This window comes from Vanacampus margaritifer, chromosome 2, assembly GCF_051991255.1.
Source record: "Vanacampus margaritifer isolate UIUO_Vmar chromosome 2, RoL_Vmar_1.0, whole genome shotgun sequence".
Taxonomy (NCBI): Eukaryota; Metazoa; Chordata; class Actinopteri; order Syngnathiformes; family Syngnathidae; genus Vanacampus; species Vanacampus margaritifer.
Genome location: NC_135433.1, coordinates 45,497,792 through 45,511,498, shown reverse-complemented (window position 1 = coordinate 45,511,498; position 13,707 = coordinate 45,497,792). Strand labels below are relative to the sequence as shown.

Here is a 13,707-nt window from a genome sequence, read left to right as displayed (position 1 = left end):
TTGCTAGGACCTGGCGATTCGATTCGTATCACGATTCATAGGTCATGATTCGATTCGATACGATTAATCCTGATACGAATCTATAAATTGATTATTGCGATTTTTTTTAAACTCAAATTTAGAAAATACTAATCAGTAAACTTGTACATGTACACTGTAAAATTTGTATGAAAATTTATTTATTTATCTGAAAATTCAGTCTTATAACTGAGCCACTGCATTTAGCAAAGCTTGCAGTCTGTTTCATGTTTGAACAGCCCTGAAATAAAATATTAAGGCTTAATGTTCCATTAATATAACGTTCTTCCATGCTTAATGTCCAACCCTAAGTAAGACGTTTTGTTGAATATTCCCATTAAAAAATTAATGTTTAAAAATCGATTCGGCTGCATATCGAATCCATTCGAGAATTGCGCGCTGTAATTTTTTACACCCACTCAGTAGCGTTCCTAAAGGGACGATCAAAACTCTTGAATACATCTGGTGAATGACGAGAGCACGGCGTGGGGGAGGGTGACTCTCTCGATCATATGTTGTTTCTTTAGGAACGCTACAAGCCTTACCTCACTTTCTTTATATCCGTTTCACATTGCTCGCTAGAGAACCAGCCGCCAATCTACGTCACTACGCACTGAATGCGTTGCGACGTAAATAGCAATGGCGGTGTACGTCCAAATACATTTTCTACAAAATGTATTAAACTGGAAATGATTTTTGAAAAATGAATCTCATAGTTATGTTAGTAACAACCAAATAAATAATATAGAGCAAACTTGTCATGACAGTCTGGGTTCCTTTTAATATTTAATCTCAATGCTGTTCAAACATGAAACAGATTGCAACCTGTTTGTTAATAAATACAGTGGCTCACAGTTATAAGCCTGAAGTTTCAGAGAAATTAGTGTTGTCAAAGTTAAAGCATTAACTGATTAATTCATCACAAAAAATTATTGCATTAATCATGAATTAACGCAGATTAATCGCACTATTAATTTTGACCATAGATTATCCTTTAGTGTGCAGTGGACTGCTCCGCTAAAGGTAGCACAGGTTGTGTTTGAGCAATAAACATAATTACATACATTAAAGTAAAGCATTTAATAAATGTTTTCGTATCACATTTAGAATATTTATATATGTCAAAATATTGGGGTAATTTTTTTTCCCATTTTAAATTATGCAAGTAATTAACTGATTAGAAAAAGAGGAGGATGAGCGTGTGCAGTAGATTAAAAAATGTTGAAAACGTCCTTATAACATTAAATGTAAAAATAATTAACACATAACTGGTGCTCTTCAAATTTGGCGGGAAAAAAATGTTGATAAAAAAGCCTTTTTGTATGAAGCGATTAATCGTGATTTATCAAAATTCTAAGATGTGATTGATCTGATTTTAAAAATTGAATCGTTTGACAGCTCTAAAATAAATACACAATAAAATAAAATCACAATAACTGACTTTTAGATTCGTATCGGGATTAATCAGTATCGAATAGTATCGTGACCTATGAATCGTTATACGGATGGAATCTCCAGTCCACTGGGCAATTCACACCCCTATTTGATACAATTTTATTCAGACCGCTACCAGTACGAGTAATTCTTGATTAGTCACTGATACCAAGCACTGAAACGACCAAACTTTCCCCAAAAAACAATGACAGATCATTTTAAAGAGAGATCTAAATATATGCCAGTATTTTTCCTTAAAATTGCATGAAGTTAATGTAAATTTTCTATTCTTGTAATTTCTAGTTCATTATCATATCAGCCACTGTCGTGAGTACCGGTGTAAATAAAGTCTGGTATCAACCCAATACTGATAACTGGTATCAGTACTCGCCCATCCCTACTTTTAACATCACGTACATCACAGTATTTTTGCTCTTGCTGTTGTGGGTCAAATTAGCCCATTTTACAATGCCCCCCAAAAAAAGAAGAAAAGATTCAAAAATAATTTCTAAAGTAATTTAAAAGAAGAAAGTTAACTTTGTTCTTTTGTTTTGAGCTTGCAATTTCCTCCTTTTGTCTGTGTGTGTGTGTGTTTTTTAAAGTTAAAAATAAAAGACTGAACATGCAGCACCCTTTTCCTGACCCACCAGGATTTTTCCCTGCTCAAAATGAGGCAGAGTCGGTACTATTCCCAAACCCTAACACTACATGCAAATGGAACACCCCAGCTGGTTTAAACACACCATGATGTACTGTATTTACATCTATTTTAATATCCTTTAAAGTTTTATTTCTCCTATGTCATGCATTATATTAAATGACCAAATAAAAATGTAAAATGTAAATAAAAAACCCGTTTGAGATTATACATTACCTTATACCATATTTCCAATTATGTAATTAAATATAGTAATTTACATTCATACCATAAAATTAGCACAGTCCTTAAATAAATTATAAGGAAAATCTTTTTTTTTTTTTTTTTTTTAGTAAAACAATTTGGTAGTCAACCATCATGTCCCACTTAGGTGGGTTTTCTGTACATGTATTGTCAGGATCTTTCTTGACACAACTTTTACATTAGATTTTGCAGGTGTATCAAATGTAGTGGCCAGTGAGTGTGTGAGAGCAGAAGTCTAAATTAAAGTCAGCTCATTGCCAACTTTAATGGTATCAGAGGCGTAGCAGGACCTACTGCACATACTGTCAGTGCCAGTAGGTCAAACTCAGTGTCCACTCACTGCGCTAAAACATTTTAAAATGCGTGCGGCTTGTCGCAACATGATTCAATTGTGGGTCGTATTCGGAGGGTAGGTGTAGTGTTGCATCTATTTTCTGCTGCCGTTTAGAAGTTCACAGTTGCTATGTGGGGTTCACTCACATTGGCGTTAGTACAAGCTCGTGTGACTTCCCCCGGGGAGGAGACTGATCAAACATGAAACTTACAGTGTCAAAACAGTTGATCTTTATTAGTTTTGACAGGGATCTCAGTCAGAATTTGTATAGTTAATCTTTGCATTACTCGAATTCTTTGAGCTATGAGCTGACATAAATGCACACAAGTGAACACGAATGGCTCAGTCGTGCAAAATTGCAAATAATTAATTTTACAAGTTAAAGGTGCCATTTAAAAAGGTAATATTAAAGCTTTTTCTACATCATGCATGCTCCAGCAATGCCTAGATGAGTACGAAGAGCCCTGACTGTTTTACTCTGACTGCACCTATCAGAACATTTCCTGCTTTATCGTGACAGAGCCAAAGGTGCCGTTCAGGAGGAAGCTTCAAGACGTGGCAGTCCAAGAGAAAACGTCGGCCACGATGATGTGCGAGGTGCTGCTGACCGGCAGCAGGGCCGACTGGTTCATGGAAGAAACGCGTCTGGAGCAAAACGCCAAGTATTGCATGGAGGAACAAGGCACCCTGCGTCGCCTCACCATACACAATGTTACCACCAACGACGACGGGGTTTACATCTGCGAGATGAAGGAGGGCAGCCGCACGGTGGGCGAGCTCACCGTCCTGGGTAAGGTTGAACACTTTGTTTTTACATCACCTTAAAAACCCAGATTATGTAGAGAAGTGTAACGGTATGCCAAAAATCAGGGTTCAGTACATACAGTATATTCGATACAGTAAGGGAACAAAATGCACAACAGAAAAGTGCTTATCTTTTGGATAGACATAAAATGAGTTAATAACCTCCATCCATCCATTCAGTGTTTCTTAACCCTGGTCCTCGGGGAACACTATCCAGCCTGTTTTCCATGTCTCCCTTCACCAACGCAAGTGAGGATCGTTATCAGGCTTCTCCAAAGCTTGCTGATGAACTGATTATTGGAATCACCTGCGTTGGAATAGGGAGACATGGAAAACAGGCTTGAATAGTGTTCCCCGAGGACCAGGGTTAAGAAACACTGCATCCATCCATCATCTGCCGTTTATCCGGGGTCGGGTCGCGGGGGTAGCAGCTTTAGCAGGGAAGCCCAGACTTCCCTCTCCCCAGCCACTTCAGCCAGCTCCTCCGACGGGATCCCGAGGCGTTCCCAGGCTAGCCGAGAGATGTAGTCTCTCCAGCGTGTCCTGGGTCATCCCTGGGGCCTGCCACCGGTGGGACATGCTCGGAACACCTCTCCAGGGAGGCGTCCAGGAGGCACCCGAACCAGATGCCTAGGCCACCTGAACTGGTTCCTCTCAATGCGGAGGAGCAGTGGCTCGACTCTGAATGCCTCCAGGATGACCGAGCTTCTCACCCTATCTCTAAGGGGGAGCCCGGACACCCTGCGGAGGAATCTAATTTCGGCCACTTGTATCTGGGATCTTGTTCTTTCTGTCACGACCCACAGCTCGTGACCATAGGTGAGGGTAGGAATGTAGATCGACCGGTAAATTGAGAGCTTCGCCTTTCGACTCAGCTCCTTCTTTATCACAACGGACCGATACAGAGTCCGCATCACTGCAGACGCTGCACCGATCCGCCTGTCGATCTCCCGCTCCAACCTACCCTCACTCGTGAACAAGACCCCAAGATACTTAAGCTCCTCCACTTAGGGCTGGATCTCATCCCCGACCCAGAGAGGGCACTTTACCCTTTTCCAACCGAGGACCATGGTCTTGGATTAGGAGGTGCTGATTTTCATCCCAACCGCTTCACACTCGACTTTGAACCGCTCCAGTGAGAGTTGGAGATCAAGGCTTGAAGAGGCCAACAGCACCACATCATCCGCAAAAAGCAGAGATGCAATGTTGAGGCCACCAGACCCCATCATCGCCTCGGCTGTACCTAGAAATTCTGTCCATAAAGGTTATGAACAGAATCTCCTCCGTGAGTCATCACCTTATTGTGGTGGAGGGGTTTGTGTATTCAAATGATCCTAGGATGTTGTCTGGGGCCTTATTTCACTAGGGTGACCAACGCACAGCTTTTGAACTAGCGGGACACGTCAATTAAGCTTCAAAGGCTATGCGTGCACACGCTACGCAGGACACAGTCACGTAGCGCGTGCATACACAGCCTTTGAAGCTCAATTACGTAAAAGTATTTTTGCAGGGGCTCCTGTTGTTCACACTTGTCATTGGCCTTTTCTAATGAATGTGTTTGATGTACTGAAAGAGCATGCCGCTAATCATTGCATCTGTTTGCCAAAGGTTGATTACTGTTGTTGGGTTCCTTCAACCTAGAACATTTAATAAACTGACACGGAAAGAAGACAAGAGATATATATTCTTATTACTGGCCAAAAGAATAAACAGAGATGTGCAGATAACGGTCTCCTGCCCATTCTGACACACTCTGTCGTTCCTCCTCTTTTTATTGGGTTTACCTATCACATGGTCATTACTGCTCTGAGGGGTTTGGGGAAGCACGTAGCAGCAATGTGACTCCAAAAAGTTGTTACACAGGCAACATTGCAGAGACATCCTTTAACACGAAAAGTTTCTCAACCATCCAGCCATTTGTCTTCTGTTGAAGCTTCGTGACTGCATTGTGACTGTAGTGACTCCAACTCACACAGTTCAAACAGAGGTCACATTGTTGAATAAATTCGCAATGTTGAATAAATGCTTTGCAATTAATAAAAAATAAAATAAATATGGGATAGTTAAGATACATTTATCTAACAACTGTCAACACTGTATCTGTATACAGAATAAATATGTACCGAATGCACCAAACTGAAAAATATTTCGGCAATAGAAATATGTGTGATTTAGACCCATTCTAATGTCACATCCAATGTCTCAGGCAACATTACGAAGAAGCTTCCTCGAAGGACGGTCGTTCCCGTTAGCGACACCGTCATCTTCTGCGTAGAGCTGGAGCAGCCGTGTCCTGATGCCTACTGGACCCGCAACGGTGACACGCTGAATGCGGATTCCCGAATTTCCATCGCTTGCCTCCTCCGCCAATACACGCTCACCATTCGGGAGTGTCAGGCGGATGATTCGGGAGAAGTGGCCTTTGTGGCTGGAGACTGCAAGACGTCCACTCGATTCTCCGTAACCGGTGAGGAAATCTGCTTTAGGCTTTGTTAAAAAGCTAAAGTGTCCTCACGCTCACAGATGTTGAGTTCTTGTCTGGTTTGTCTTTGATTTCTGCTTTACTTTGTCAGTTGATTTAAAAATAATAATAATTTGATTATTCCATTGCATAAACCTCTTTATTCTTCAGCGGCAAGGAAGCATCCTCCTGATCCCCCAGTCGATGCTGTGGTGCAGAGCAAGACAGACTCATCCATCACCCTGCAGTGGTCTTCTCCGGAAAGTGACCGTCCCGTGCCCATCAAGGGATACATTGTGGAGAGGAGGAAGGTTGGCACTCAGACCTGGCAGAGGTGCAACGTTGGAGAAACGATTTTGTCAACGGAGATCACAATCTGTAACTTCACAGAGGAAGCCACTTTCCAATTCCGTATATCTGCTATCAATGACTTTGGTCAGAGTGACTACCTAGAAGTGCCCGGAAGCTTCTACCTTGGTAAGACTGATATTTTTGGCATGATAAGACACTGTTGTAGAATGCCACTGAACTGTCTTCCCTCGTGTTGTGTTCGTCCGTTAAGAACCCACTGCAGAAATCAGGAAAGGCCTTGTGGACAGCACGGCAGTCCCCGGTGAAGAGTTCTCCATCTCGGTGGAGCTGTCGGCCGTTTGCTCAGCCTTCTGGTCCCTAAACGGCCGCATGCTGCGAAGCGGTGGCGACTACCTCATCACCCGCTCCAAAAACGTGCACACGCTGCTCATCCGAGAGGTCAACCTGGACATGAACGGAACAGAAGTCAAGTTTGTAGGCGGAGGCTCCCAGAGCAGTTGTAACTTATCTGTCAAGGGTATGTCACAATGTCACATGCTTGTTTTTGCTTTTTGTGTGTATGTGTGAAATCATTAAATAACTCCCTTTCCTTATTTGTAATGTAGCACCGCCTGTTCGGTTCATCAATAAATCAGATCAGCAAGAGGTGATCTGTAGTGCCCAAGACACCGCTCAGATGACGGCTGAGGTGTCGGATTACGACGCACAGGTTTGTGATGTTGATAAATATTCCTTTATAATAGTGCCACTTTACTCCAACTGGTATTTGGTGTTGGATAACACTCCAATTACTCTAATGGCGGTATGTGCTCTTTATATTATTATTTCTTTATTGGTGTGTGTGTCTGTTTATACAAAACCTACTACAATCATCAAGCAAAACTGCACTAAAAGATTTGTCGAATTTTGACATGCCGACGGATTTCTCACAGGTGGTTTGGATGAGAAATGGACGAGAGGTAAAAATGGGCAAGAAGTATGAATGCGTGACCACGGACCGCAGGAGAATCCTGAGGGTACACAACGTTACAGAGGAAGACGTGGGCATCTACGAGTGTGTTTGCGCTGATGACAAAATGTCCATGCAGCTCATTCTTAAAGGTACTGCACAGGCTTAGAAAAATGTTGATTATGTTGATTTATATTATACCTTGCTACTGTAGATTAGAAGGGTAAAATCTAGTAAATGAGTTCAAAAGGGCTCAGCAGTTTAATTCCATGTGTGGATATCCTCTATGGACTAAGATAAACAGCATTACTGTATAACAATTTTTTTCTGGTTAAACTTACAGCGGCCTTGATTCGAAGGAGCCATTTAGTGGATGTTGTACCTGGCATATATGCACATAACTTAAAAATGTACAAATGTAAAAAATTGTGCGTAGAGGAAAGGACACTATTTGATGTAACACGGTAATAATATTGGGGCGGCATGGCTCAGTGGTAGAGTGGTCGTCCTGGCTGCAACTCTGAGGTTGTAGGTTCGATCCCATGCCATTGTGACCATATTGAAGTATCCTTGAGCAAAATACTGAACCCCCAGTTTCTCCTGATGTTGTGTCATCAGTAGATGAATGAGTAGTCGAATGTAAAGTGCTTTCGTGGCCTTGTAAGGTGGAAAAGGGCTATATAAATGAAGTACCATTTACCATTTAATATTAGTACATACTGATATGTTTCTGTTTTTCCAGATGAACCTGCCAAGTTCCTAAACAAGCCCAGAGGTCCCATGGGCCTGTTATCTTCCCTCAAAGGAGATCTCGAGTTGAGCTGCGAGGTTTCTCCCGCTAGCACGACGGTCGTGTGGAAAAAAGACCAGGTGGAGATCTTCGAGGACCAAAGAACTACCACCATCTGCAATGGTATTCAGCGGAAACTCATCATCAAGAATGCAAAAAAAAGCGATGAGGGTCATTACTCCTGCGAGACAGCCACTGACAAAGTCACATTCCAGGTCAAGATTAAAGGTAAGGGTTTAGCTTGATTTTGCTCATTTTATTTGTTGACTCACTGATAGCAAAAACTATTCTATTAGAAACTCAAGCCCAGCCTGCCTTCTCTAACAAGGAGTTAGTACAGAAGGAGGTACAGGTGGCTCTCTCCCAAAAAGCCAATCTCAGTTGCACAGTGTCAGACAGCAAGACCGAGGTGAAATGGTACAAAGACGGCAAGCTGCTCATATCCAGTCGAACTGTTTACACCCAAGTTAAAGGCAATCACCGTCAACTGGTGATTGAAAAAGTGGAGAAGAGTGATGCCGGAGAATACACCTGCGAGGCTGGAGGAGAGAATCTGGTCTTTAAAATGATTGTGTCTGGTAGGTTGACTGTTTGAGTATCAAGCTTCTGCAAGATTGAACGACTGCAATATTAACCTTCTCATTTGAACTAATTTCAGACTCCCAGGCGGTCTTCTTGAACAAAGAAGCAGTTCAGAGGGAAGTGAAAGCCATTCTCTCTGAGAGAGCCACTCTGAGCTGTGAGGTGTTTGATTCCAACAGGGAGGTGAAATGGTACAAAGACGGCAAGCTGCTTGTCTCTGGTAAGACAATACACGCCGAGACAAAGGGAAAGATTCGCCAGCTGGTGATCGATAGTGTGGAGAAGAAGGACGCCGGGGAGTACACCTGTGAAGCCGGGGCAGAGAAGCTGGTCTTTAAAATCCATGTGACTGGTAAGGGTATCATAATTGAAAGTGTGGAGTTCTGTAATTAGTTTGCGATTTTTGTCTTCAGAGCCTCCACAAGCCTTCGTCAACAAAGAGTCTGTCCAAAAGGACGTGAAAGCAAATCTATCCCAAAAAGCTACTCTAAGCTGTGAGCTCGCTGACGCTAAAACAGAGGTGAAATGGTACAAGGATGGGAAGCTCCTGGTCAGTAGCAAGACAATACATGCGGAATCCAAGGGGAAGAGTCGCCAGCTGGTGATTGACAGCGTGGAGAAGAAGGATGGTGGAGAATACGTCTGTGAAGCTGGTGCTGAGAAGTTGATTTTCAAACTCCAGGTGGCAGGTATGGGTCAGCTGTAAACTGGGTTTAATCCCACTGCCGAGGGTTTAAACAAATATCAGGGTTGTCTTGTGTATTTTTTATATGTTTTTATCTACTTAAAACAATTTCCATAAACATGTGGAGCGGTATGGCAGTAACATGCAGCAAAAATCATGGCTGGTGAGGCACTGAATTACAGTCAATTCTACAATCTTATGAGCCAAATAGAGTGACATATTTGTCATGAAATTAGAAATTATTAAATTTTATTTGAAAGGGACAATAAACATTAATGAACAACACATTATGTAGCAGCAGTTGCCAATTTGCATCTGCAGTCCATTAACAGATGGTTTAGGCTTACTACGAAAAATTTGATTGTATATTTAAAGTTTCTGAAGACATTGTATTGGAGACATGAAGAAAGACGGAAACAGGCACTTGCCAATTGCCAGCCTTCTCAACCCACTTACTGAGTGATTGCACAATCTGAGGTGAGGTGAGGCTGCTCAATGCCCTTAGTTTCCTATCGAATAGTCTTTTTGTGGGGCGTAAGCATAAAATTAAACAGTTCTTTAGTTTTTGTACTCAATGTAGTTTTGTAGTTCAATTTTTATTTGTTTTTTCCACAATAGACGCTAGGGGTGTGAATTGCCTAGTACCTGGCGATTCGATCCGTATCACGATTCATAGGTCACAATTTGATTCAATGCGATTAATCCCGATACGACCCAATAAATTGATTATTATTATTATTTTTTATTTTTTTTATTTTTACTCAAATTTAGAAAATACTAATCAGTAAACTTGTATATGTATACTGTAAGATTTGTATGAAAATGTAGGAATTTATCTGAAACGTCAAGTTTATAACTTATAAATAATATATAACTTATAACTTTATAACCGTATTTAACAAAAAATCTGTTGCATGTTTGAACAGCATTGAAATAAAATATTAAGGCTTAATGTTCCATTAATATAACATTCTTCTATGCTTAACATGTGAACCCTAACCCTAAGTAAGACGTTTTGTTGAATATTTCCATAAAAAATGTATGTTCAAACATTGATTAGGCCGCATATCGAATCGATTCGCTGTAATATCGCAATATATTGCCGAACACCCCTAGACGCTAAGCTAGGAGAAAGGAACACAACCACAGTCTGAAGGATGCGTTCAATGAGCGTAATTGGGAAAGAAGAATAGAACATTTCAATTCATTTCATGCAATTTTAAGGGAAAATGCTAAATCTGTCATTGTTTTTTTTTTTTTGCTTTTTGGGGGGGGGGGGGGGAATTATTCATCAAATTATTCTTTATTTATCAAAAATTATAGTGATAATGTTACTTGGTATCGTTGACTACTTGTTTTGAATACTTGTACCAATATTGGTCTGAAAAAAAAGTGATATCAAACATCTCTACTATATATCAAATTATTGTTAACCTTGGCAGAGGGCTGTGCTCTGCTGAGTGTTTTTGTTTTATTATGTATATCTGTTTTCAATGACGCCATTTTTGACATCCAAGACAACAATCGATCAAGCCAATTCAATGCAATGTTATTATCTACAGATGTTCAAATCAAGCCGGCCTTCTCCAACACTGACTCCTTTCAGAAGGAGGTGATTGTCTCCTTATCCCAGAAAGCTATTCTGAGCTGTGACGTGTTTGACAGCAAAACAGAGGTGAAATGGTACAAGGATGGCATGCCGCTGGTCTCCAGTAAGACAATACGTGCAGAGTCCAAAGGCAAGACTCGTCTGATAGTGTTTGACAGTGTGGAGAAGAAGGATGCTGGAGAGTACATCTGTGAAGCCGGAAGTGAGAAGCTGATATGCAGGATGCAGGTCGCAGGTAGGATATGTCTCTGAATCCTAACACAGAAATGTCAGTATTGTTGGTGAAGATGTGAAATTTAAGGGGAAACAACATGATAACGTTTGCTATTATTGCCACAGCGGTTCAACCCAAGTCAGCCTTCTCCAACAAGGAATCTGTCACGAAAGAGGTCAAGGCTTTTGTCACTCAAAAAGCCACTCTGAGCTGTGAGGTGGCGGATTTGAAAACCGATGTAAAATGGTACAAAAACGGGAAGCTGCTCTCATCCAGCAAGGCACTTCATGTAGAGTCAAAGGGAAAGGGTCGCCTGCTTGTGATTGACAGATTGGAAAAGGAGGATGCTGGGGAGTATATCTGTTCGGTTGGAACTGAGAAACTGACTTTCACGATACAGGTGGCAGGTAGGAAATCTAATATTATTCATATAGTGCTATATAGCTGCATACACAATGGCATTTATTCATAGACTTTTCTCTAAATTTGATCTGCAGATGCCCCCAGTGGTTTCTCTAACAAGGACTCTGTCCAGAAGGAGGTGACAGCTATTTACTCCAAGAAAGCTACACTGCGCTGTGAAGTCGCCGATTCCAAAACTGAGGTGAAATGGTACAAAGACGGCAAGCTGCTGGTTTCCAGCACGGCGGTCCACATGGAGACAAAGGGCAAGAGTCGGGAGCTGGTGATAGACAAAATGGACAAAAAAGATGTTGGAGAATACACTTGTGAGGTTGGATCGGAGAAGCTGACATTTAAGCTGCACATGGCAGGTAAATTGTGGTGGTTGTTTTTTTTATGTTGGTCAAAAGTTCAATTTGGTTTTCTTTCAAAACTCGTTTTTTACATATAGATGGCCATTTGCAATCACATTCACACTAGGGATGTAACGATAACGGCAATATCGTAATATTGCGTTATTAAAACTACTACAACATCGTCGTAGTCATGTGACGATATAAAAAGCAGCTTATCTGTTAAAAAAGTCAGGTTGATTTCCATTTGTGCAGTTCTAGCACCCTCTGGTGACTAGTTTTTTTTGTGCAGTTTAATTTTCATAAGGCATGTTTTGCCCTTCTATGTTTAAAATCCACGCTAATCGTCAGACGACGGGGAACGTAGTATGCTTGAGAACTGAGTCAATGTGGAGGAACTATAAAAGAAAGAAACTACAAAAATTCAAGTCAGCATTGTGAATATCAAACGTGTTAGGGAACACAAGGTATTGGGAATAATAATCGATGACTTATTAATATGGAATACTCATATAAGTCAACTAAAAAAAAAATAGGTAGAAGTACATCTATTCTATTTTGAGCCCAAAATATGTTGAATCAGAGGGCCCTTCAAATAATTTATTGCGCGCTGATCCTGCCTTACTTGACCTATTGTGCGAAATTTGGGGGAATAATATAACCTTCCTTCATGGTACTCCAGAAAAAAAGCAGTAAGAATCATACACAAAGCTCCTTACAATGCACATACACACAATTTATTTATTAGATTTAATTATTGAAATTATATGATTTAATAAACATTAGAACTGTGCAGACAATATATAAAGTAGGGGTGCTTAAGTTCGGTCCTCGAGAGCCCCTATCCAGCCTGTTTTCCATGTTTCTCTCCACTAACACACCTGATTCATGATCAGGCTTCTGCAAAGCTTGCTGATTAGCTGATCATTAGATTCAGATGAGCTGCAGGAGGGAAACATGGAAAACAGACTGGATAGGGGCTCTCGAGGACCGAACTTGAGCACCCCTGGTATAAAGCGTCCAAAAACTGCCTCCCTTATAACTTTCAAATTCGCTTCCAGGCCAGGGAATCAAAATATGATTTAAGAGGGAAACATGTATTTATACAAAGTTATATCAGAACAACACTAAAATCTTTTTTGATCTCCTGTTGAAACTTCAACAATAAATTTGAGTTGAGACAAGCACTTATTTGGACACAGCAATCATTTCATGTTGGGCTCAAGTTACAAAGACTGGTTGACAGTACAACAATGGAATAACTTTTGGAGTAACCAACACAGGGAGATTGGCTGGCTTTAAAAAAAAAAAGTATAAAGAACTTATAATAAACAGATACACTAATGAAAAGCGATGAATTCTGGATATGATGACATTTGCACACAAGGTCAAAATCTGGGTGAAAACCCTGAACTGTAAACAAGGCTTGGTGTTCCTAAAAAAAAAAAATACACAGCTGAACCTGATATCTTTGCTCAAGGACATAGGAGCTGTTACGTCTTTGAAAAGCAACTACCAGTCTGACCCTCCTGATTGTTGAAATAAGTACTGATTCTAGCCTGTAAAACAACATGGAACTAGTGAACTGATCTTTAAGTGCTCTGGACCTTCTTAACAATGAGAACTGGACCTGGTCAACACTCATGTCCGAGTGGAACTTTCATGCCTGGATTTGCAGAAGATAGCTGGGGAAGATGGCGGCCGCTGTGTCTAGCCTCACTCAAAGTTGAAGACGCTAAAGACATCTACCTGTTCATCACGCTGGTGGCTGGGATGCTTCTGCTAGGGATCGGAGCCCTCTGGCTGCATCGAATCCTCAGAAAAATGCAGGGAGGTCAAAAAAAGGCAGAGGAAATGGC

At 41.1% G+C, this 13,707-nt stretch overlaps 1 protein-coding gene across 1 annotated transcript in view; it reads left to right on the top strand.

Moving 5' to 3' along the window:
- The window catches only part of obscnb (obscurin, cytoskeletal calmodulin and titin-interacting RhoGEF b), an 83,837-nt gene that overhangs the window by 4,935 nt on the left and 65,195 nt on the right, over window positions 1-13,707 (top strand). Inside the window, exons 3-15 of the mRNA XM_077556701.1 lie at window positions 3,208-3,477; window positions 5,698-5,958; window positions 6,124-6,429; window positions 6,515-6,781; window positions 6,870-6,973; window positions 7,197-7,365; window positions 7,956-8,231; window positions 8,300-8,581; window positions 8,662-8,937; window positions 8,999-9,274; window positions 10,833-11,114; window positions 11,219-11,500; window positions 11,591-11,866. Of these exons, the coding sequence (XP_077412827.1) occupies window positions 3,208-3,477; window positions 5,698-5,958; window positions 6,124-6,429; window positions 6,515-6,781; window positions 6,870-6,973; window positions 7,197-7,365; window positions 7,956-8,231; window positions 8,300-8,581; window positions 8,662-8,937; window positions 8,999-9,274; window positions 10,833-11,114; window positions 11,219-11,500; window positions 11,591-11,866 (3,327 nt within the window). The remainder of the gene's footprint in view (window positions 1-3,207; window positions 3,478-5,697; window positions 5,959-6,123; window positions 6,430-6,514; window positions 6,782-6,869; window positions 6,974-7,196; window positions 7,366-7,955; window positions 8,232-8,299; window positions 8,582-8,661; window positions 8,938-8,998; window positions 9,275-10,832; window positions 11,115-11,218; window positions 11,501-11,590; window positions 11,867-13,707) is intronic.